The sequence below is a fragment of the Pseudophryne corroboree genome, chromosome 5, assembly GCF_028390025.1.
Source record: "Pseudophryne corroboree isolate aPseCor3 chromosome 5, aPseCor3.hap2, whole genome shotgun sequence".
Classification (NCBI taxonomy): Eukaryota; Metazoa; Chordata; class Amphibia; order Anura; family Myobatrachidae; genus Pseudophryne; species Pseudophryne corroboree.
In genome coordinates, this window is record NC_086448.1 from 416868278 (window position 1) to 416890615 (window position 22338).

Genomic DNA, 22338 nt, shown 5'->3' on the forward strand with positions numbered 1-22338 from the left:
AGGGTGGAGTGGCAATAGCGGACGTACCGGATGTGGACGTCCTGTCAAGACCAGCTAACTGTACACAATTAAAGTCTCCTTCCATAACAATTTCTCCCTCTGCCCAATCCTGTAAGTTCGAATAGATATCAGAGAAAAAAGATGCATTAGGGCCATTAGGATCATAAATATTGGCCACCGTATAGATCAGATTTAGTATTTTTAGTTTCAGGAAAAGGACTCTGCCCTCTTGATCGACCAAGCTATCTAAAATAGTGGCAGGAAGTGAACTATTGAGGATAGTTAGAACGCCTCTGCGTTTGGATGTGAAAGAAGCTGCTCTATACTCTCCCACCCACGTATCACGTAGTACATTAGGGTCCGAGATCCTCCAATAAGTTTCCTGCTGTAACACTATATCGGGTTTCAGCCGTTTTAAATAGGTGAGGACCTTTATCCGTTTAATAGGGGTATTGAGTCCCTCAACATTCCATGATACTAACCGGAATCGTGACTGTGTCATTATGGGATAATCGCGGGTTGACGGCATTCAGCCGATACCAACCCTAGGTCAACATCGGAATACAATATGCCATAACCATTGATCCCAGCCCATCCCAGCGAGCGGGCCGTAGTGGATCATTGATGAAAAATAACAAAGATAAAGAATCAAGTACATTCCTATCATAATACGTGAAACGTGTGTGTAAAATATTAAAATTATGAACTAGGTTACAAAACAAATTTAACATTTTAAGAACCCATGTGAGCGCCCTATAAAGATTCGTCAACATCCAAATGGAAAACAGTAAAACATATGAGGAGGGTAACCTCAAACATAGAAACCAAGTGCACCATAATCCGAAGCTGCATAATAAAAGATGAGAGAAGGGGGAGAGGGAAAAGGTAGAGTAGCCATAAAAAGAATAGAAAAGGCAGTGGCAGGAGGGAAAAGGAGCATAGAGAAAAGAACAGAAGAATATAACAAATATAGAACTGTCGTACTGCAGCCGGCATCAAACTCCAGCTGCGACAGTAAACTATCGTCCCAGTGCAGAAATAAAATCGAATCAACTTATCAAACAGAAAAGTATCATTTAACTGAATCATGAATGGGCCAACCAAAGGTGGCAATCAACCAACTGGAAAAGGATATATAGAGTCAATCAGCATCATCTATACCAGAAAGTAGAGCTGTATCCAAAGAGTTCACAAAGTTTCTGGCCTTCAAAGAAGTAGGTTTTTCCAACATGGGTGATTCTCAGCTTGGCCGGGTACAACAATGCAAATCGGTGACAGAGGTCAAATAGACGTTTACAAACAGGTGAGAACTCGCGTCGTCTTGCAGCAACCAGATAAGAGAAGTCCTGAAATAATAAAATCTTGGAGTCCTGGTATCGAAGATCCGTGTATTTCCGATAGGCCTCCAGCAAACGGACTTTATCGGCGTAGTTTAGAATTCTCATAATGACCGGTCTGGGTCTATCTCTGCCGGACTGACGATCAGGATCAATCCGATGGACACGTTCAACCAGAATGGAACCAGAGTCCGAAACGCACCTCAGCTCTCTAGGCAACCACTGGCAGACCAAGGTCATGAGATCGGATGATTTCACAGATTCTGGCAAACCCACAAGACGTATATTATTTCTTCTATTCCGGTTTTCCAAATCTTCTAGCTTGTCTTGTAGAGACACCATCAGCTTGTCGTGCTCCATCTGGGTTGACTTAGCTGCAGATAAATCATCTTCTAGATCAGAAATTCTTTGCTTGGCCTCGGAGATACGTTGATCATGGGCTGTGACTTGCGCGAGTGCCGAATCCAAAGAATCCTTTAAAGGGTGCTCGTTTTTGATCCAGCAGAGATGAGAGTATATTCGTGATTTCACTCGTGGTGAAGGATTTGGATGACTCCATAGTTGGTGCAGGTTAGGATGGTCCCCTAGGACTAGAACCCTGACTATACGTCGGGGAAACAGGAGCACTGTTAGCGGAGTTTCACGATTTTTGCCTTTACCCGGCTGGGCACCCCGCGGGTTACGTAATTATTTAGACATGAATATGTCCATAGTAATAATAGACCCAGGGAGAGCGAGAAGATGGTCCACAGAACTGTGACTAATGGCACCGTAGGGAGAGTTTCCTGATCTGGACCTGCCACAACCAGAGTACTGACAGGTGAGGTATGTATAGACAAAAATGTAGAGACGTCTTGCAAAGGAGGGTCTTCAGGGAGCTTGAGTGTGCAAATAGAGCACATAGGTGAAGAAGTAGAGGAGGCTCAGACGAAGTTTCACACAGAGCCCAGTACTGGAAGCCGATGGGAGGAACAGCTGAGTTGTAGAGGCCACTATCCACAGAGTGTCCCCCGAGCCCTCTCTCCAATCTGCGTGTCTGGCCCGTAGGATGTAGAAGGTGTCAGGCTTGTGCGGAGTACGAGTATGAATATAAGTATGAGTAGGGGGGGTCAGGTGGGTAGAAATCAGTTTCCTCGTTATGGCCCGTGCAGGTGCCCAAAGGAACCCCCACTATAATCACAGTCTCTCCAACAGGTGCCCCTTTACCTGTCAGACAAGTCCCAAGAGAGAAAGGCCTTCCAGCGGGGGGCTGTGGGCCCAAGCAGAAGTTCCGGTGGTAGACTCTCCTGTGTCCCGCCGGTTGCCTGGCAACCGTCGTCCGGCTCCCGCGCTCTCCGCGGCGTCCCCTCCGTGTAATGCGGGCTCCCGGCGGGTGAGCAGGGTCTTCGGGCACTAGTTCAGATGTGGAGGGCACACCAGCGCACACTCCACCGCGGGCGAGGACGAGATCCCGCCGGCCGCGGCCCGAGCTCCAACTCGGGGTCCCGGCTTCGGCGGCAAATGCAGGCCGTAATCCGCAATCGCGCCAGCCCCTCCACTCGGGTGAAAGGTACCTCCGGGAGCAGATCACTGTCAGCAGGTGTAAATGCAGGGAGGGTTTAGCGCCGGGGTGTGACGTACTGCCGCCCGGGCTCCACCATAAATCAAGGTCCCAGCTTCTTGCAGATGGCAGGCCGCAGCCCACACGGCAGATAAATTAACCACCGGGTCCCACAATCCTGCCCCACACTGCAAGCAGGTCTGCAGAAGAGTGGATGGAGCTGCAGGGCTGTCCAATAACGGCTCCGTTGGCCAGAAATAGAAGCCCAAGGCAGGAGCTCACATGCAGCACGTCTGCCCAGGTCAATCTCCAAGCCACGCCCCCAAGGAGTTATTTTTTTATATTAAAATAAGATTCCTCACTCTCCTCTGTCACCTTGTCAGGGATATGCAGAACTTCTCTGATAGCTTCTATAAGAGCCTCTACTCCCTGCGACAGAGTACCCTCCCCCACCTCTGAGTCCACCTCACCCTCCTACAGATCTGACCCCTCATCCTCCGAGTCAGACTGCAGAATATAGGCCAAAGTGCGTTTCTGCAGACAAATGGCAGGGGACTGAGACACTGGTTTGGGTACTGAGTCTCTCTTCATAAACTCAGTCACAGATTGTCTTAAGTATTGCATCTCTTTTTCATTCCGAGATAATTTAGTAGAGATTGTGGAAATCATTCCCCTAATGGAGTCTAGCCATGCTGGTTCTTCCCCAATAGCCTGGGAAGGTACAATACATTGAGTACACACACTAGTGAACCCCCTGTGGAAGAGGAACACTGTGCCTTACATGAAACACTTTTTGCCTGACATACTGGAACAGTGACCACACACACACACACACACACACACACACACACACACACACACACACACACAGGAAAAGGTTAAATGCGCAATGAATCTACAAAGAGCCCTTACAGGGAGACACAGAGGGAGTATGGAACCAGCACACGGCGCCCTTAACGCTAATGCCAAGCTTAGGTGGGTCGCAGACTAAGCACCTAGATTAGGGATTTAGTACATTAATTATCGTTCCCCCCCTGCTATGACCCCCTGGTACTGCTGAGGTCATCTGGAGTCTCTCCAGAGGAGCTGCGCGTTCCTGTCAGTTAGTGTCTTTGTCAGCTGCAGAGGGAAAATGGCGTTGGTGAGATGCTGGATCCGCTCATAGTGAAGCCCCTTCAATGGTGCGCGGTCTTCCCGCTCTTTTTTATACTGGCTGTATGTGTTTTGTGCATAAAATGCAGACAGACTCCTTTTATGGCCATGTTGCCAGTATGGCTACTGTGTCAGCTGTTCAGCGTCTGTGTCCGTACACAGCAGGAGACGCAGTCCGCCCCGTTTAGAAGCCGTGCGTCTCCGTGCCCTCATGCCGCCATAATGGCCAGCAACCCGCTAACTGGGATGCCGGCTTAGTACTCACCCACTCTTCATTCTTCTAACTCTGATAGGGGTGGCGGCATGCAACGTGAATGTACGCTCGCCGTTGTGGGGCTTGCAAATAGTTCCCTCAGGAGCTAGTGTCCTGTCAGCGAGGAACGGGACCATTAACCCTGAGAAAGGTTGGGCTGTCTCCCGTAAGTCCCACGGAGCAGGCAGGCTGGTGCCATCCAGTCCTGCCTGAAAATAACAAACTCAGAAAATAAATGCAGAAAACTCTTCAGGAGCTTCCAGAGACGTGACGGGCTCCTCCGGGACACATTTTCTAAACCGAGTCTGGTACGAGGGGCATAGAGGGAGGAGCTAGCGCACACTATCAATTTCTTAAATTGCCCATGGCTCTTAATGGACCCGTCTATACCCCATGGTACTAAATGGATTCCCAGTATCCCCTAGGACGTAAGAGAAAAGTATGAAGTGGTGCGCTAATACCGCTTTCCCCCCTTTTTTAATGCGGCAGTGTGCGCTCAGTGACAGGGGCTCTATGCGCCCCTGTCACTAAATTTTGATATGCAACACTTATATGCAGTATCTGTGTGCGGCTGAGTCTGTGTATAAAGCACAACAGAACTTGGCATGGATAAGTGTCGCAACTGCTGCATCTACAGATTCAGAAGCTCAGTCGCTCAATGATACATCAGCGCATTCTCCTGGTGAGTCCTAATCTTATCTCACTGCATCCATAACCCCTTTCACACAACTATGCAGGCTCATAACCGGAATTTTGTACACAAGTCCTTCATGGGTGTGACTCGACTGAGACCACTTTCAGACTGGCTGCCTGACCTAGCTTATTGCCATGTTGGTGATGTCACCCCTGATGCGGCCCAGATGAGATGATCTCCAAGCACCATCTCTTTTTATGGTGAGAACAGATCCAGGCTCGCATTGACCCGGTTTACCTGTTCACACTGCACAGGTAAGCCAGATTAAACCCATGATCAACCCTGCACGCTCCTTGTTTTGAAATACTGGGTTGCTCGACCCAAGTAATTTCACACTGCACAATATTCTGTGGGTGCTGCGCTTCACGTGCAATTACCTTGTGTACTTATGACAGTGTGAAAGGAGTATAAGACGCATTTTCGACAGAAAAGACGCTAGCAGAATATCACAAGGCCAGGAGTGCCAAGAGAGGCCTAACTCCAGCCATGATGTATGAGAACACATCTGTATATTATTTAGCATGAACGTTAAACAACTTATGAAACCTGACTATGTAGAACAACTTTTAGAATTAACATGGGCTTTAGATACAGTGCTGCCAACTGTTGACTAAGAAATCATACTTTGCTTAAAACTAATTTGATGATAGTAAGGAATTTTTATTACTGAATAATACATATGTTCAACGAAAGTACCTAGTTCAGGATCTTTGGGTTTGCCATCTGTTCCAATTAAATCCTCATCGGTGCAGTCTATTTTCTGAAGATTGCTATCTGCTTCGTTTTCTGTACTAGGAGGAGGGTCGACTTCCAGGAATAAAAAAAAAAAAAAGATTAAAGTTTGTTGTAGTATATTACTAATGTACAGAAAAATATATGCTGCCTGCTCACACTAAAGGATAATTCCATTAGTAACCGAGGGGTAAATGTATGAAATGGTGCGCTGATACAGTTTTCCCCCATGTATTAATGCGGCAGTGTGCGCTTAGTTACAGGGACTCTATGCGCCCCTGTCACCATCTTTTAGTTGGCATGCCGATGCGAAGGGTAATGAAAGAACAGTCAATTGCACTGACCGTTCAGATACCTGTAGCAATCGATTTTGACAGCTGCAGGTGTCGTTGCCCATACACCACAGCCAGGGACAGCGTCTTAGGCGGGTGGCAACTCCAGGCTGCATGTGAGATCTCGCGTGAGTAGCGAGCTCTCGCAAATGCGCCATGGACCCAGCCGGGCTGGGAGACAGCACATCAGCACTAAGCTGAACACTCCCCTTTCCGGGATCACTGGAAGGGGGAGTGTTCACTCCCCCACTTCGGCAGACAAGAGGTTCTTACAGCTTGTTGATGCACTTTCTGAACTTTTTTTTACAGGCTATCCTATTAGATCGCCTGTAAAAAAAAACAAATGCTCTTTTTCCCGAAAACACACAGGTTCAGTGAAATCTGTGTGTTTTCGTGAGAAACAGCCCTGATAACTGCGGTGACTTGAAGTGTCCCATGCCCGCCGCAGTATGCTGGGACTGCAGGGAGGGTGCAGCTGCCCAGGAGCCAGCACTCAGCACTGTGATCTACATCACCCCCCTATTCACCATGTTTAGGGGGTAGATTTACTAAAATGGGAGTTCTATTTAAGATGGGATGTTGTCCATCGCAACCAATCAGATTCCAGATATTATATTTTAGAAGGTACTAGATAAATAAAAAGTAGAATCTGAATGGTTGCTATGGGCAACACATTGTAAATAGATTCAGAAGTCGCAGTACACCCTTTGGTTTCAAAAACTGTGCAGGAAATGGAAAAACTGAATACTCCAGTAAGGTATGGGTGAGGTGGGCTATCTTTTAGGGTATGTACCAAACATTGGCGCCATCTTGAAATCGGAGATCTTGAATCTAAGTCGGATTATTCAAACTGAAAGGGGGTTGTATAACATGTCTAACAGCAGCAGAATTTGCTGCACAGTTAATTGCTGCAAACAGATTTGAAATAGTTATGGTTCAAAAGTAAAAAAAACTCTTTGTTGCAGGTAACTGAAGATGGCTTTGACAAAAGAGAGAATGGATGTCATTTTGATGTCAGGAGAACAAAGTTTCCGTGTCATAGCTGCAGAATTTAACAAAATGTGCACATCGTTGCCAGGAGACGCCGGGAACGGAAGTGGCGCTGGGGAGCGCCCGTCGCAATCGTGTGACGTCATCCACCCGACGGCCAGCCCGTAGCTCGCGCTGTTTTGTCCATTGGGTGTCTTCTTTATATGTAAGCACATGTCATTTGTTCTGACAAAAGTTTATAAAATAAACTGAAACGTTAACCAGCAGGATGGTGCATCAATCACCTGATCATTATTGCAGTATACAAGACCCGTGAGTGCCGCCATGCCAAGTGTGAATGTACAGATGTAGCCACCTTTATCTTGACCGATTCTCCGCCAAGACGGACGTTTAGTCACGCTAAGGCGATAGCTGAGTTTAATCACAGGCAGGCGCGTTGAGGCGATTCTAGATACTCAGCATGCATTACACATCTCCACCACTGGGTGGCTAATGCTCCACTAATCCAGTACTTTCGATCGTACAGTATAGTGGCGGATTGATCTACAGCTCTGGCAATTGGTCAGTGACGACTGTAATGTTAATACTGTAGGCGTAACGGGAGGCGGTGGAAAAAGATGGTGACCTACACTGTGCTTTTAAAATACATGTACAGTACATGAGCGTCTAAGTTCCCTAAGGCATAATGGGAATGGTGGGCTAGCGGTAGGCAGTGGAAAAAACCGTGCTTTACAAATGCGAGCGTCCGAGTCCCCTAAGGCATAAACCAACACCAATGGGGAGGGGGCCGGGCGCTGTTTGCTGTATTTTTACACATGAAATTGGGAATCTCTCATGAGGCGTTGTGGGCTAGCGATGAAGGCTCCCACCTCCTACGCTGGGGGTCCAGGGTTCGAGACCTGATGTGCCTTTTTTTTTTATTGTAATAATATACTGTATTATTTTATTTTCATTGTAAGACAGTCAATGGAAAGGTGCACACAAGTTACATATAAATCAGAGTACATCTGCAGGAGCGATTCTTTACGCTAAATGCAACTACACAGTGGCAATGAGTAGAAATTAGTGTATTCTGACGCAACGAATTGAGCAAAACAGTACAGTAGATCTTCGGCATTTGTGTATTGCACAGGACCTGAATTCCCTCCCTGTCTACTGCATGATCTGTGCAAGCTCCCAGGGGGGAAGGGCGATGGGGGTAGGGGGAGACGATGGAAAATACTGTGCCTTTGAAATGCAATTATATGAGCGTCCAAGTCCCCTACGGCATAAACCAACACCAATGGGAAGGAAGTGCCAACCTTTTTTTTTAATGTGTTCCTGTGACTTTCACTTTAATATTTGTTTTTTCTCTCTAATACATCCAATGGAAGGATGCACACAAGTTTCACATAAATCAGGAGTAGATCTGCAGGAGCGATTCTTTACGCTAAATGCATCTACACAGCTGTAATGAGTAGAAATGAGTGTATTCTGAGTGAGCAAAACAGTACTGTAGATCTTCGGCGTTTGTGTATTGCACAGGACCAGAATTCCCTCCCTGTCCACTGCATGATCTGTGCAGGTTCCCAGGGGGGAAGGGCGATGGGCTAGCAGGAGGCGGTGGAAAATACCGTGCTTTACAAATGCGAGCGTCTGAGTCCCCTAAGGCATAAACCAACACCAATGGCAAGGAAGTGCCAACCTTTATTTTTTAATGTGTTCCCGTGAACAAGCACAAATAGCTAATTAGTACCCTAATAGAACATACTGTACAGAGATACTAAGTACGGTGATTTGGCATCCGGTAAAACAGCTGTTCATGCTAATTAGTACACTAGTAGAACATACTGTACAGAGATACTAAGGATGGTGATTTGGCATCTAGGAACTTTCAGAGGAGCTTTTATCTCTCTCCATTATACATAGAAAGATTAAACTTGCAACTGTACGTTACAAGCTGTTCGTGCTAATTAATACACTAGTAGAACATACTGTACAGAGATACGAAGGACAGTGATTTGGCATCTAGGAACTTACTGAGGAGCTTTTATCTCTCTCCATTATACATAGAAAGATTAAACTTGCCACTCTACGTTACAAGCTGTTCGTGCTAATTAGTACACTAGTAGAACATAGAGTACAGAGATACTAAGGACAGTAATTTGGCATCCAGGAATTTAGGGAGGAGCTTTTATCTCTCTCCATTATACTTAGAAAGATTACAATGGAGAGATTAAAGCTCCTCCCTAAGTTCGTGGATGCCAAATCACTATACTTAGTATCTCTGTACAGTATGTTCTACTAGTGTACTAATTAGCACGAACAGCTTGTAAAGTACAGTGGCAAGTTTAATCTTTCTATGTATAATGGAGAAATAAAAGCTCCTCTGTAAGTTACTAGATGCCAAATCACCGTCCTTAGTATCTCTGTACAGTATGTTCTACTAGTGTACTAATTAGCACGAACAGCTTGTAACGTACAGTGGCAATTTTAATCTTTCTATGTATAATATAGAGATAAAAGCTCCTCCCTAAGTTCCTGGTTGCCAAATCACCATCCTTAGTATCTCTGCATAGTAATTTCTATTAGGGTACTAATTAGCACAAACAGCTAATTAGTACCCTAATAGAACATACTGTACAGAGATACTAAGTACGGTGATTTGGCATCCAGGAATTTACTGAGGAGCTTTTATCTCTCTCCATTATACATAGAAAGATTAAACTTGCCGCTGTACGTTACAAGCTGTTCGTGGTAATTAGTACCCTAATAGAACATAGAGTACAGAGATACTAAGGATGGTAATTTGGCACCCAGGAACTTAGGGAGAAGCTTTTATCTCTCTCCATTATACTTAGAAAGATTACAATGGAGAGAGATTATAGCTCCTCCCTAACTTCGTGGATGACAAATCACTGTCCTTAGTATCTGTGTACAGTATGTTCTACTAGTGTACTAATTAGCAGGAACAGCTTGTAACGTACAGTGGCAAGTGTAATTTTTTTTAAGTATAATGGAGAGAGATAAAAACTCCTCCCTATGTTCCTGGATGTCATATTACCATGCTTAGCATTTCTGTACAGTATTTCCTATCTAGCCAGAAACCCTGCATCCTGTGCAAGCTAGGCGGACAACTGGAGGGGACCCGAAACACGGTTGCTTCCCGTTTCCCTTTCCAGTGTCACATAAACTAGTTGTTGGTCTGCCCCGAAAGCCAAGAGTCTCCTCTTTTGTATGGTACCAGTCCTGAGTCTCTGGGACACCCAGAACCAGAGATATCAGTACGCAAAATGGACCCATTTTCCCATAGACTATAATGGGACCGTTAATTCCGACCCACCATGGGTTCCGACGCTTGCCATGAGCCTTGTGGGGGTCACAGAAACTTGGGGTTGGTACCCTCTGGTAGCTAATTGTCTCACCTTCCATACCAATTTAGCGATGAAGGCTCCCACCTCCCATGCTGAGAGTCCCAAAGTGCCAACCTTTTTTTTGTGTTCCCGTGACATTCACTTTATTATTATTTTTTCTTTGTTATACATTCAATGAAAGGGTGCACACAGGTTTCACATAAATTAAAGTAAATCTGCAGCAGCGATTCATTCCGCTATATACAAATACACAGCAGTAATGAGTATAAATTAGTGTATTCCGACGCAACTAAATGAGCAACACAGTACTGTAGATCGTCGGCATTTGTGTATTTTACCTGACCTGAACTCCCTCACTGCCCACTGCATGACCTGTGCAGGCTCCCAGGGGGGAAGGGCGATGGGGGTAGGGAGAGGCGGTGGAAAATACTGTGCTTTTGAAATACAAGTATTAGCGCCCGAGTCCCCTAAGGCATAAACCAACTCCAATGGGAAGGAAGTGCCAACCTTTTTTTAATGTGTTCCTGTAACATTCACTTTATTATTATTTTTTTTCTTTGTTATACATTCAATGGAAGGGTGCACACAGGTTTCACATAAATCAGAGTGGGCGGGGGATTTTCCTACATACAGTAGTATACTGTTGCACATGTCTTGTAACCTGATCGGAACTCCCTCCCTGCCTACTGCATGTACTTTGCAGGCTCCCAGGGGGGAAGGGGAAAGTGGGATGGGGGTAGGGTGAGGCAGTGGAAAATACCGTGTTCAAAGAAAAGGCATAATCAAAACCATGGGGAACTTTGCGGTGTATCGTTATGTGCAAAGACCTCACTTATCCCTATCACCCCTGTGTATTTTAGCTAGGGGATTCTGACGCTCCTTCAGCATTGCCCCGTGACCTACCAAATCTGTGCTGTTACTTGCTCCATAGCCGAGGGCCTCCATTGGGCGAGGAGTCACAGGCGGTAGCCATTTCAATTGAGTCTGCCCTGCTACAGAATTGGATGTGTACCGTATGGTGCATAGAACCTTAACAGTACAACTGCTCCTGCATCTTTGCCCTGGTTTATGTGAATAACTCCCTCCCTGTCTACTGCATGACCTATGCAGGATCCCAGGGGGGAAGGGCGATGGGCTAGCGGGAGGCGGTGGAAAATACTGTGCTTTTGAAATGCAAGTACTGTATGAGTCCAAGTCCCCATTATGTTCTTCTAGTGTACTAATTAGCACGAACAGCTTGTAACGTACAGTGGCAAGTTTAATCTTTCTATGTATAATGGAGAGATAAAAGCTCCTCTGTAAGTTACTAGATGCCAAATCACCGTCCTTAGTGTCTCTGTACAGTATGTTCTACTAGTGTACTAATTAGCACGAACAGCTTGTAACGTACAGCGGCAAGTTTAATCTTTCTATGTATAATGGAGAGAGATAAAAGCTCCTCAGTAAGTTCCTGGATGCCAAATCACAGTACTTAGTATCTCTGTACAGTATGTTCTATTAGGGACTAATTAGCTGTTTGTGCTAATTAGTACTCTAATAAAAAATACTATGCAGAGATACTAAGGATGGTGATTTGGCAACCAGGAACTTAGGGAGGAGCTTTTATCTCTTTATATTATACATAGAAAGATTAAAATTGCCACTGTACGTTACAAGCTGTTCGTGCTAATTAGTACACTAGTAGAACATACTATACAGAGATACTAAGGACAGTGATTTGGCATCCAGGAACTTAGGGAGGAGCTTTTATTTCTCTCCATTGTAATCTTTCTAAGTATAATGGAGAGAGAGAAAAGCTCCTCCCTAAGTTCGTGGATGCCAAATCACTGTCCGTAGTATCTCTGTACAGCATGTTCTTCTAGTGTACTAATTAGCACGAGCAGCTTGTAACATACAGTGGCAGGTTTGATCTTTCTATGTATAATGTAGAGAGATAATAGCTCCTCCATAAGTTCCTGGTTGGAAAATCACTGTCTTTAGTATCTCTGTATAGTATTTTCTATTAGGGTACTAGTTAGCTCGAACAGCTAATTAGTACCCTAATAGAACATACTGTACAGAGATACTAAGGACGGTGATTTGGCATCCAGGAACTTACTGAGGAGCTTTTATCTCTCTCCATTATGCATAGAAAGATTAAACCTGCCATGTACGTTACAAGCTGTTCGTGCTAATTAGTACCCTAATAGGATATACTGTACAGAGATACTAAGTGCGGTGATTTGGCATTCAGTTAAAAGCGGTTTGTGCTAATTAGTACACTAGTAGAACATACTGTACAGAGATACTAAGGACAGTGATTTGGCATCTAGGAACTTACAGAGGAGCTTTTATCTCTCTCCATTATACATAGAAATATTAAACTTGCCACTGTACGTTACAAGCTGTTCATGCTAATTAGTACACTAGTAGAACATAGAATACAGAGATACTAAAGACTGTAAGTTGGCACCCAGGAACTTAGGGAGGAGCTTTTCTCTCTCTCCATTATACTTAGAAAGATTACAATGGAGAGATTAAAACTCCTCCCTAAGTTCGTGGATGCCAAATCACTGCCCTTAGTATCTCTGTACAGTATGTTATACTAGTGTACTAATTAGCACTAACCGCTTGTAACGTACAGTGGCAAGTGTAATTTTTCTACGTATAATGGAGAGAGATAAAAACTCCTCCCTATGTTCCTGGATGTCAAATTACAATGCTTAGCATTTCTGTACAGTATTTCCTATCTAGCCAGAAACCCTGCGTCCTGTGCAAGCTAGGCGGACAACTGGAGGGGACCCGAAACACGGTTGCTTCCCGTTTCCCTTTCCAGTGTCACGTAAACTAGTGGTTGGTCCGCCCCGAAAGCCAAGAGTCTCCTCTTTTGTATGGTACCAGTCCTGAGTCTCCGGGACACCCAGAACCAGAGATATCAGTACGCAAATTGGACCCATTTTCCCATAGACTATAATGGGCCCGTTAATTCAGACCCACCATGGGTTCCGACGCTTGCCATGAGCCTTGTGGGGGTCACAGAAACTTGGGGTTGGTACCCTCCGGTAGCTAATTGTCTCCCCTTCCATACCAACCTAGCGATGAAGGCTCCCACACTGAGAGTCCCAAAGTGCCAACCTTTTTTTTCTATGTTCCCGTGACATTCACTTTATTATTATTTTTTGTTATACATTCAATGGAAGGGTGCACACAGGTTTCACATAAATCAGAGTAGGTGGGGGATTTTCCTACATACAGTAGTATACTGTTGCACATGTCTTGTAACCTGATCGGAACTCCCTCCCTGTCTACTGCATGTACTTTGCAGGCTCCCAGGGGGGAGGGGGGAAGGGGAAAGTGGGATGGGGGTAGGGCGAGGCAGTGGAAAATACCGTGTTCAAAGAAAAGGCATAATCAAAACCATGGGGAACTTTGCGGTGTATCGTTATGTGCATTGACCTCGCTTATCCCTATCACCCCTGTGTATTTTAGCTAGGGGATTCTGACGCTCCTTCAGCATTGCTTCAAATCTGTGCTGTTACTTGCTCCATAGCCGAGTGCCTCCATGGAGCTAGGAGTCACAGGCGGTAGCCATTTCAATTGAGTTTGCCCTGCTATAGAATTGTATGTGTACCATACAGTGCATAGAACCTTGACAGTAGAAACTCTCCTGCAGCTTTGCCCTGCTTTATGTAAAACTTGTGTTTTGTCAGTTTGCCATGCGATCAAGCCCGGTGTAACGTAATGTGCATAGACCTCACTTATCTCTATCGCCCCTGTGTTTTTTGGCTAGGGGATTGGGACGCTCCTTCAGCATTGCACCGTAGCCTGCAAAACTTATGCCATCTCTCACTCCATATCCGAGCGCTGCCTGCCACATGGTGGGGGTTCAGGGCAGTGGCCATTTTGCCAGTGTGCTATGCGATCGAGTCCGGTGTACCGTAATGTGCATAGACCTCACTTATTCCTATCGCCCCTGTGTATTTTAGCTAGGGGATTGTGACGCTCCTTCAGCATTGCCCCATAGCCTGCAAAATCTGCACTGCTACTTGCTCTGTAGCCTAGGGCCTCCATGGGGCAAGGAGTCATAGGTGGTAGCCATTTCTATTGAGTCTACCCTGCTACAGAATTGTATGTGTACTGTACAGAGCATAGAACCTCAACAGTAGAACCGCACCTGCAGCTTTGCCCTAGTTTATGTAAATAAAAATAATAAGGTGTCTGGAAAAAACTAACATGCATTCGTACTTTAGGAATCGAACCCGGGACTATGAGTATAGGATGCGGAACACTTCACCACTTCGCCGCAGACAGATGAATAAATCCATTGGTTTTGATTATGCTGTAATGGCTACGGGATTAGGACGCTAACATACTGTACAAAATTCCTAATCTCAAGAGGCAATAGTGAACTTCTAACACGTCAATTTGCGACAGTATACACTACTGGTTTTATGTTGTTTTGTCTGCGGGACTTGGACGCTCACATATTCATAAAGTACTGTAGATGGATCATATACTGTATGCTGTACTATTTGCATCTGTACCGTATATACTGTATTAAATAACGCAGCGTAATGAGTATTTACTGTATTAAATAATGCAGCGTAATAAGTATTTACTGTATGCAGTGTAATGAGACGCCTTAGTAAAGTAGTCCTTATTATATATTTCAGTATTGTATTTTATGGGAGACCACACGCATGCGCAGTGGTGATTGTAAAAAGCGACATCTGGTGGATGATCACAGGTATTACATGTAAAGGTAATGCCAAACGCTCTCCGTGCGATTAGGTACGCCTCTCTGTGACTAGGCGCGCCTCCCTGCACCTCGGGACGCTGCGTATGCTCGATCGGGACAAACGCCTCAGCCAGTCAAGATAAAGGTGGCTACATCTGTATATATATATATATATATATATATATATATATATATATATATATATATATATATATATATGTATGAAAACCAGAAACACCCTTATCCTGCGCTGTAAAATTGCTGCCTTCTGAAACGGTCCTACTGTTAGCTAGGACCCGACCAGACAACCTCCAAAACGATGTATCAGATGGCGCTAATAATCACTTATTTATTCAACCAGCCATACGATTGACCACATCAATAAATAAATATCAATTTATTAAAAGCATATAATGCAAAAAGAGATAACCCTTTCATAGATACATAGCATTGATGAATGTTAGATGAAATAATGAAGGGTATATATTTTCTCTTCCACCCTGACGCGTTTCGTCCTTAACGGACTTCTTCAGAGGGGTGATCAATACAGCTATACTCCAATATGAATCTTCAGATCCTTAGACCATTTGTCAGTATAGGTTTGTATAACAATTTTAAAAGTTTGAAAGACTTCTGTCTCAGTTCGTAAGGGTCAATTAGTTAAAATCTGAAAAATAGCCCACCTCAGGGAGAAACTCATATATAAATTTGCGTATATCCACATAAGGACCACAGAATCCTGTGTGCTCCTGTGTGCTCTCCCAAAGTGCAAGTGCCACTTGCACTTTGGGATAGCACACAGGATTCTGTGGTCCTTATGTGGATATACGCAAATTTATATATGAGTTTCTCCCTGAGGTGGGCTATTTTTCAGATTTTAACTAATTGACCCTTACGAACTAAGACAGAAGTCTTTCAAACTTTTAAAATTGTTATACAAACCTATACTGACAAATGGTCTAAGGATCTGAAGATTCATTTTGGAGTATAGCTGTATTGATCACCCCTCTGAAGAAGTCCGTTAAGGACGAAACGCGTCAGGGTGGAAGAGAAAATATATACCCTTCATTATTTCATCTAACATTCATCAATGCTATGTATCTATGAAAGGGTTATCTCTTTTTGCATTATATGCTTTTAATAAATTGATATTATTTATTTATTGATGTGGTCAATCGTATGGCTGGTTGAATAAATAAGTGATTATTAGCGCCATCTGATACATCGTTTTGGATATATATATATATATATATATATAAATATGTGTGTCACATACACACACATATATACATACAGTACATACGGGTGGTCTTCTGTATGCCGACTGACGGGATCCCGGCGCACAGTATACCGGCGCCGGAATCCCGACACTTATTCTCCCTCGTGGGGGTCCATGACCCCCCCCCCCCCCTGGAGGGAGAATAAAATATAGTGCGCCACCGTGCCCGTAGCGTGGCGAGCGCAGCGAGCCCGCAAGGGGCTCATTTGCGCTCGCCACACTGACGGTAAGCCGGCGGTCGGGCTCCCGGCGCCGGTATGCTGGTCGCCGGGAGCCCGACCGCCGGCATATCGTAGTGAACCCGTACATACAGTATATAATCTGCCTGCAGAGATAGCCAGGTCTCCCCCTCCACTATATATTGCCTGGGTTATAGCTGCTTGCTGACCACCTTACCTCACCTCTGTGCCTGGTGTTAGTGCAGGCAGTCGTTCTTTCCTGTATTTCTCAGGTTTTCCCCTATTAAATATTTGTGGGATTTACAGGAGATACTCCATATTGTTTTACTTTGCAGCCTTGTTTGTAACAACTTTTTTGGGGACAGTTTATTTTTTGTTTGCGGTTTTGTACCTCTTCCGTGTGCTATTTTATTAAGCTGTGACTAAAGGCTAGCCCTATTCTTTCAAATGGTATCCGGTCTCTAGGTCAACTACACTTAGGTCGACAGTCATTAGGTCAACCACTATTGGTCGACTTGGTGTCTAGGTCGACATGAGTTTTTCACATTTCTTTCATCTCTAACTTTTTCATACTTTACGATCCACATGGACTACGATTGGGAACGGTAACCTGTGCCGAGCGAAGCGAGGCCCCTTGCATGGAGAGCGAAGCGAGCCATGCGAGGGGATAGTGTGAACTAACTGGGGTTCCCGGTCACTCTACAAAGAAAACGACACCCAAATAATTAACAAAACTCATGTCGACCTTTTGTCATGTCGACCTAATGCTTGTGTTGACCTATTTCAGGTGTTGACTTAGTCACTGTCGACCAGTAGTGGTCGAGCTAGTGACTGTCGACCTAAGTGTGGTCGACACTATGAACCACACCTCTTTCACATATAGTTTCTGATCACTCCAGTTATTGCCCTTTTTCTTTCCGGCCACCCAAGTTTCCAGTTAGGTTGTATTTTGTATTACTATCATGTCTCATAAAGGTGGTTCCAGTGCTGTCTCAGAGAAGGGTGCTTCATGTAAGGATTTTTGTGCTTTATACTACGAATCATGGGAGCCTGCGTGGTTCCTGCTCCACTGTACCCATGACCACAGGTAGTGAGCCTACCACCGAAACCAGCATGGGCATCTTTTTCGAAGCAGTGGCAGATTAACTAGGCAGATGTGTCCAGACAGCCTCCACATGGTCCTCCCGCTGGGTCTCACATCTGCTAAGCATAAGTTACACAAACTCTTACATTCTACAAATCAGACTCCAACACTTTGTTTCTGCCGGAGGAAGATTTCAAGCAGGATTCGGATCCGTAACTGAGGTCTGTTCAAGAGGAGGAACACACCAGTTCCGTCGACATTGAGTACCTCAGATCAGCAATTCGATCTATGTTGCTAATTTAGGATGTCGTGGATACTTCCTGTCCAGAAACATCCATATTAAAGCACAAGAAAGAATTGGAGGATAGTCTCTCGGTAGTATGGAGCCTTCCTACATAAAAGCTACAAATTTTCAGTTACCTTCTGATCTTTTATCCCCTGATGGTGTCAGATCGGTCTAGAGGGGAAACTCCTCCGCTGGTGGATGCTCCTGGAGCTCAGACGACTAAGGACACCATTCTTCCCCTTTCTAACGTGACCTCCTTAAAGCATACACTGGATAGGAAGCATGAAGATTTTCTTGAAAACTATATTCTCTGCTGCTGGAGCATCCACGAATCCTGCGATGGTGGCAGCTTTGGTATACAAGGCTTTGAAAAGATGGGCTGATTCTGTACGTGGGCCTTTATTCTGGTACATCGCATTCGGTACTGCCATCTACCGTGGATTATGTCAGAGAAGCAGAAACCTATCTGGGACAGAGGTCCTTAGACTCGAGTATCCTTTCAGCTTCTATTTCAGCTTTTATGGTGGCAACCAGGCGAACCCTCTGGCATTGAATGTAGAGAGCGGATTATGAATCCAAAAAAGCATTAGAATCTCTCAATGGCGAGATCATGTTTGGTCCTAAACTGGAAAAGTTCAATGCTTCAGTGGCAGGCTCCACGTCTGCGTTTCTGCCATCCACAGCAGCCAAAACTAAACTTCCTCCATTCCAATCCTTTTGTTCCCCCAAGGGCTACCAAGGTTCCAACATTCCTTTCGGGGTCACGCTTCCTCCTCCTATGCTGGAAACCACACAGGAAAGCAGCAATGGGCAACTACCAAGCCTGCCACAAAAGCCAACGAGAAGCCAGCCACATGAGGGGTCGGATTCCAGTCCAGGGAGACCCCCAGGGTGGGAGACTGTCTGCAGTTCTTCTGTGATGGATGGAAGAAAACAACATATGAACATATGATCTTGGGGACAGAGCGTGGTGAGTCAGGGTTATGGGCCTAATTCAGCATAAATTGCATTTGTGCAAAACAATCGCAAAACTACAACCCTTTACACTAATATGCGAGGGATGACCAGCACAGGGCAAGTCCACCACGCATAACAGGACCTGCCCACCCCCTGCTAAAATGCAAGTCTTCCAGGCGACATTTCTAGCCAAGTGGAACGACTCCTCTTCGCATCATATCTCAGATAATTTGTTTATCCCCAGTAGGCTTGTCACTCTCTTTTACAGTGGCTTCATGTGTCTCAACTGGACAATGGGTTCTTCTCACCACCGATGCCACTCTCAGAAAACAACATTCCAGGGTCACTGGTCAAACAGGGAACTCTGGGCAATCTACAAAGCCTTCTGTCGCCTACATAAATCATCAAAACAGCATAAAAAGCCGCCAAGCCATGTGAGAGGTCAGAAAGACACCTTTCATCTCATGGCTCCGGATTAGCCCTGCAGCGCGTGGCAAGTAGATTTCACATGCCTGTGAAGAGTGGATCTCTGGCGACTTCGGGTGGATCTTCTCTCACAGGGATGGTCCTAGAGTGTCTGGTTTGACAGGATGGATCTTTAGACTTTTTCGGCAGCTGTGATTATTACAATACTCTGTGCGTGAAAGCACACCTTATCTTGAGTTTAGCATCCCTATTTCTCCTGGTGCGCTCATCGGAAGTTACCGGACATTTTCCGTTTGGCAAAAATATTGTCACTCTTACAAGTGGGTTTGGAGGTAGGCCTTAGTTTGTCCTCCTTGAAGGTACAAGTCTCTGTACCCTCAGATTATTTTCACAGACGACTAGATTCTATGCCAGCTATTCAGACCTTTCTCTCTGGGGTCTTCCACATTCAACCCGTTTGTGCTCCCAGTTGGCATTTGCCCTTTGGGCTTCACGACATCTGCTGTTTGTGAATTTGGAGTCGGTCAACCTCAAATGGCTCACCTGGAAAATGTTTGTTCTGATGGCACTTCCTTTGGCCCACTGGGTCTCAGAACTGAGTGCACTGTTTCATAGATCTCCTTTAACTCTTCATATGGACTGGGCGATGTTATGCACTACCAGTTCTTGCCGATCAGAAGTTGTTTCCAAGTTCCATATTAACCAGGAAAAGAGTTATAGTAAACCAAAGGGAATACCTTGAGTATGGATGGGGGAGACAAGGGGGTATATTCAATTGTGGTCGAATTCCGGCGTGAATTCTACCGTTTTTGGATTCGACACAATTCGAAAGGCGAAACCCTCCAGCCGGGACCCGAATTCGACATTCAATAAATAACTGATTCGACAGTCCCGCTGTCGAAAAACGGACCAATTGACGAATAGTGGGCGGCCTGGATTCAACTTCATGAACAGGACAAAAGTGTTAAATAAATCCTGAAAAAAATTGCGTGGGGTCCCCCCCCTCCTAAGCGTAACCAGCCTCGGGCTCTTTGAGCGGGTCCTGGTTGTAAAAATACGGGGGGGGGGGGGGGGGGGGGGGGAATGACAGGGGTTCCCCCGTATTTTAACAACCAGCACCGGGCTCTGCGCCTGGTCCTGGTGCAAAAAATACGGGGGACAAAAGACATAGGGGTCCCCCGTATTTTTAACACCAGCACCGGGCTCCACTAGTCAGAGAGACAATGCCACAGCCGGGGGACACTTTTATATTGGTCCCTGCGGCCCTGGCATTAAATCACCAATTAGTCACCCCTGGCCGGGGTACCCTGGAGGAGTGGGGACCCCTTAAATCAAGGGGTCCCCCCCCTCCAGCCACCAAAGGGCCAGGGGTGAAGCCTGAGGCTGTCTCCCCCATCCAAGGGCGGCGGATGGGGGGCTGATAGCCTTTTGTGACAAAAAAGAATATTGTTTTTTGTAGTAAAACTACAAGTCCCAGCAAGCCTCCCCCGCAAGCTGGTACTTGGAGAACCACAAGTACCAGCATGCGGGGGGAAACGGGCCCGCTGGTACCTGTAGTTCTACTACAAAAAAATGCCCAAATAAAAACAATACAGACACAGTGATAGTACAACTTTATTACACACATGCACACCAACATACATACATACTTACCTATGTTGACACGAAGCAGTCGGTCCTCTTCACCAGTAGACTCCAGAGGGTCCCTTTCAGTGCGTGGATCGGGTTTTTCATTTTTTATTTTGCCAAGTACATGGATTACAAACAGAAGAGGGCCGATCTACACTGGACTGTTGTGAGTATAATTTTAGTTACAGGTACCCCTGGATTCTATGTATAAATTCAATTGACATTGAATATATACATTACTTTAGGTAAATATCCCCGTATAGTCCGAAGAACTGCCCAGTCATGGTGGAATATCAAACAGGGGGGGAACGATAGGAGAAAGCAACCAAGTCCGACACTCTTTGGGCTAAAGCTATAGCCAGAAAAAATAGTCTTAGCGGTGAGCCACTTGAGGTCCACCATTTCCAATGGTTCAACAGGAGTCTCTTGTTAGGGCACACAGAGCAACCAGAGAGATGAATGGAGGCTGTATCCAGAGTACACCCTGGAAGGTATGCACATCTGGTAAGGAAGCTAGTCTCTGCTGGAACCAGACGAACAAGGCCAAAAACTGGACTTTGAGAATCCAAGCGAAGACCCATGGAAGTCCAACACCCGAGGAATCCTAAAAACGTTAGGATTATAGTTACAATGAGCACACCACTGAAAGTAGGAGTGCCAGAAACCGTAATATATACACGTGCATTCTGATTTCCGAGAACGAAGCATAGTTTGAACCACCGCCCTGGAAAAACATTTGTCCGTTAGAAGGGATGTCTGAAGAGCCACGCAATCAAAGACCACAAGGCAGGGCCCCTGAGAGAGGTGGAGAGGCAGAGGAAAGGGGCTCATCTATGGAGACACATTGAAAATCCGTGAACCAGTGGCATCTGGGCAATGCTGGAGCTATGGGGATAAGCGTGCCGCCGACCTCCTTGAACTTGCAAATTACTCTGGGAAAGGAACACCAGAGGTAAGAGATAAGCCAGACGAAAAGTCCATGGAACTGTGAAGGCGTCCACGAAGCTCGTATCCGGATCTCGTGTCCTGGACCCATACACTGGGACATTGTGGTTGTATCTGGAGCCCGTGACATACACAAATGGGGTCTACCAGACGTGGAAGACGCTGAAAGACATCTGGATGGAGAGACCACTCTCCAGCATGAACACCCTGTTGACTGAGAAAGTCTGCTTCCCAGTTGAATACTCCCGGAAAGAATCTTGCAGATACAGCTTGAAGATTGAGTTCTGCACCCGCGAGAATCAGAGTTACATCCTGCATTGCTGCCGCACTGCCAGTGTCTACCTGTCGATTTATGGCGTCTGTGGATACTCAACTGTACAGCTGCCACCTTGTCCTGAGGAAGGAAGAACCGTTGTACGTGGGGATCCAACAGTGCACTTAAGGGAAACATCC

General features: G+C 45.5%; 1 protein-coding gene across 3 annotated transcripts in view; it reads right to left on the reverse strand.

The window, feature by feature from the left end:
• Positions 1-22338, reverse strand: part of LOC134927810 (mediator of DNA damage checkpoint protein 1-like) — an 840332-nt gene that overhangs the window by 492906 nt on the left and 325088 nt on the right. For all 3 annotated transcript variants that reach the window (XM_063922788.1, XM_063922787.1, XM_063922786.1), the window contains exon 9: positions 5673-5783. In XM_063922788.1, coding sequence (XP_063778858.1) covers positions 5673-5783 — 111 coding nt within the window. The remainder of the gene's footprint in view (positions 1-5672; positions 5784-22338) is intronic.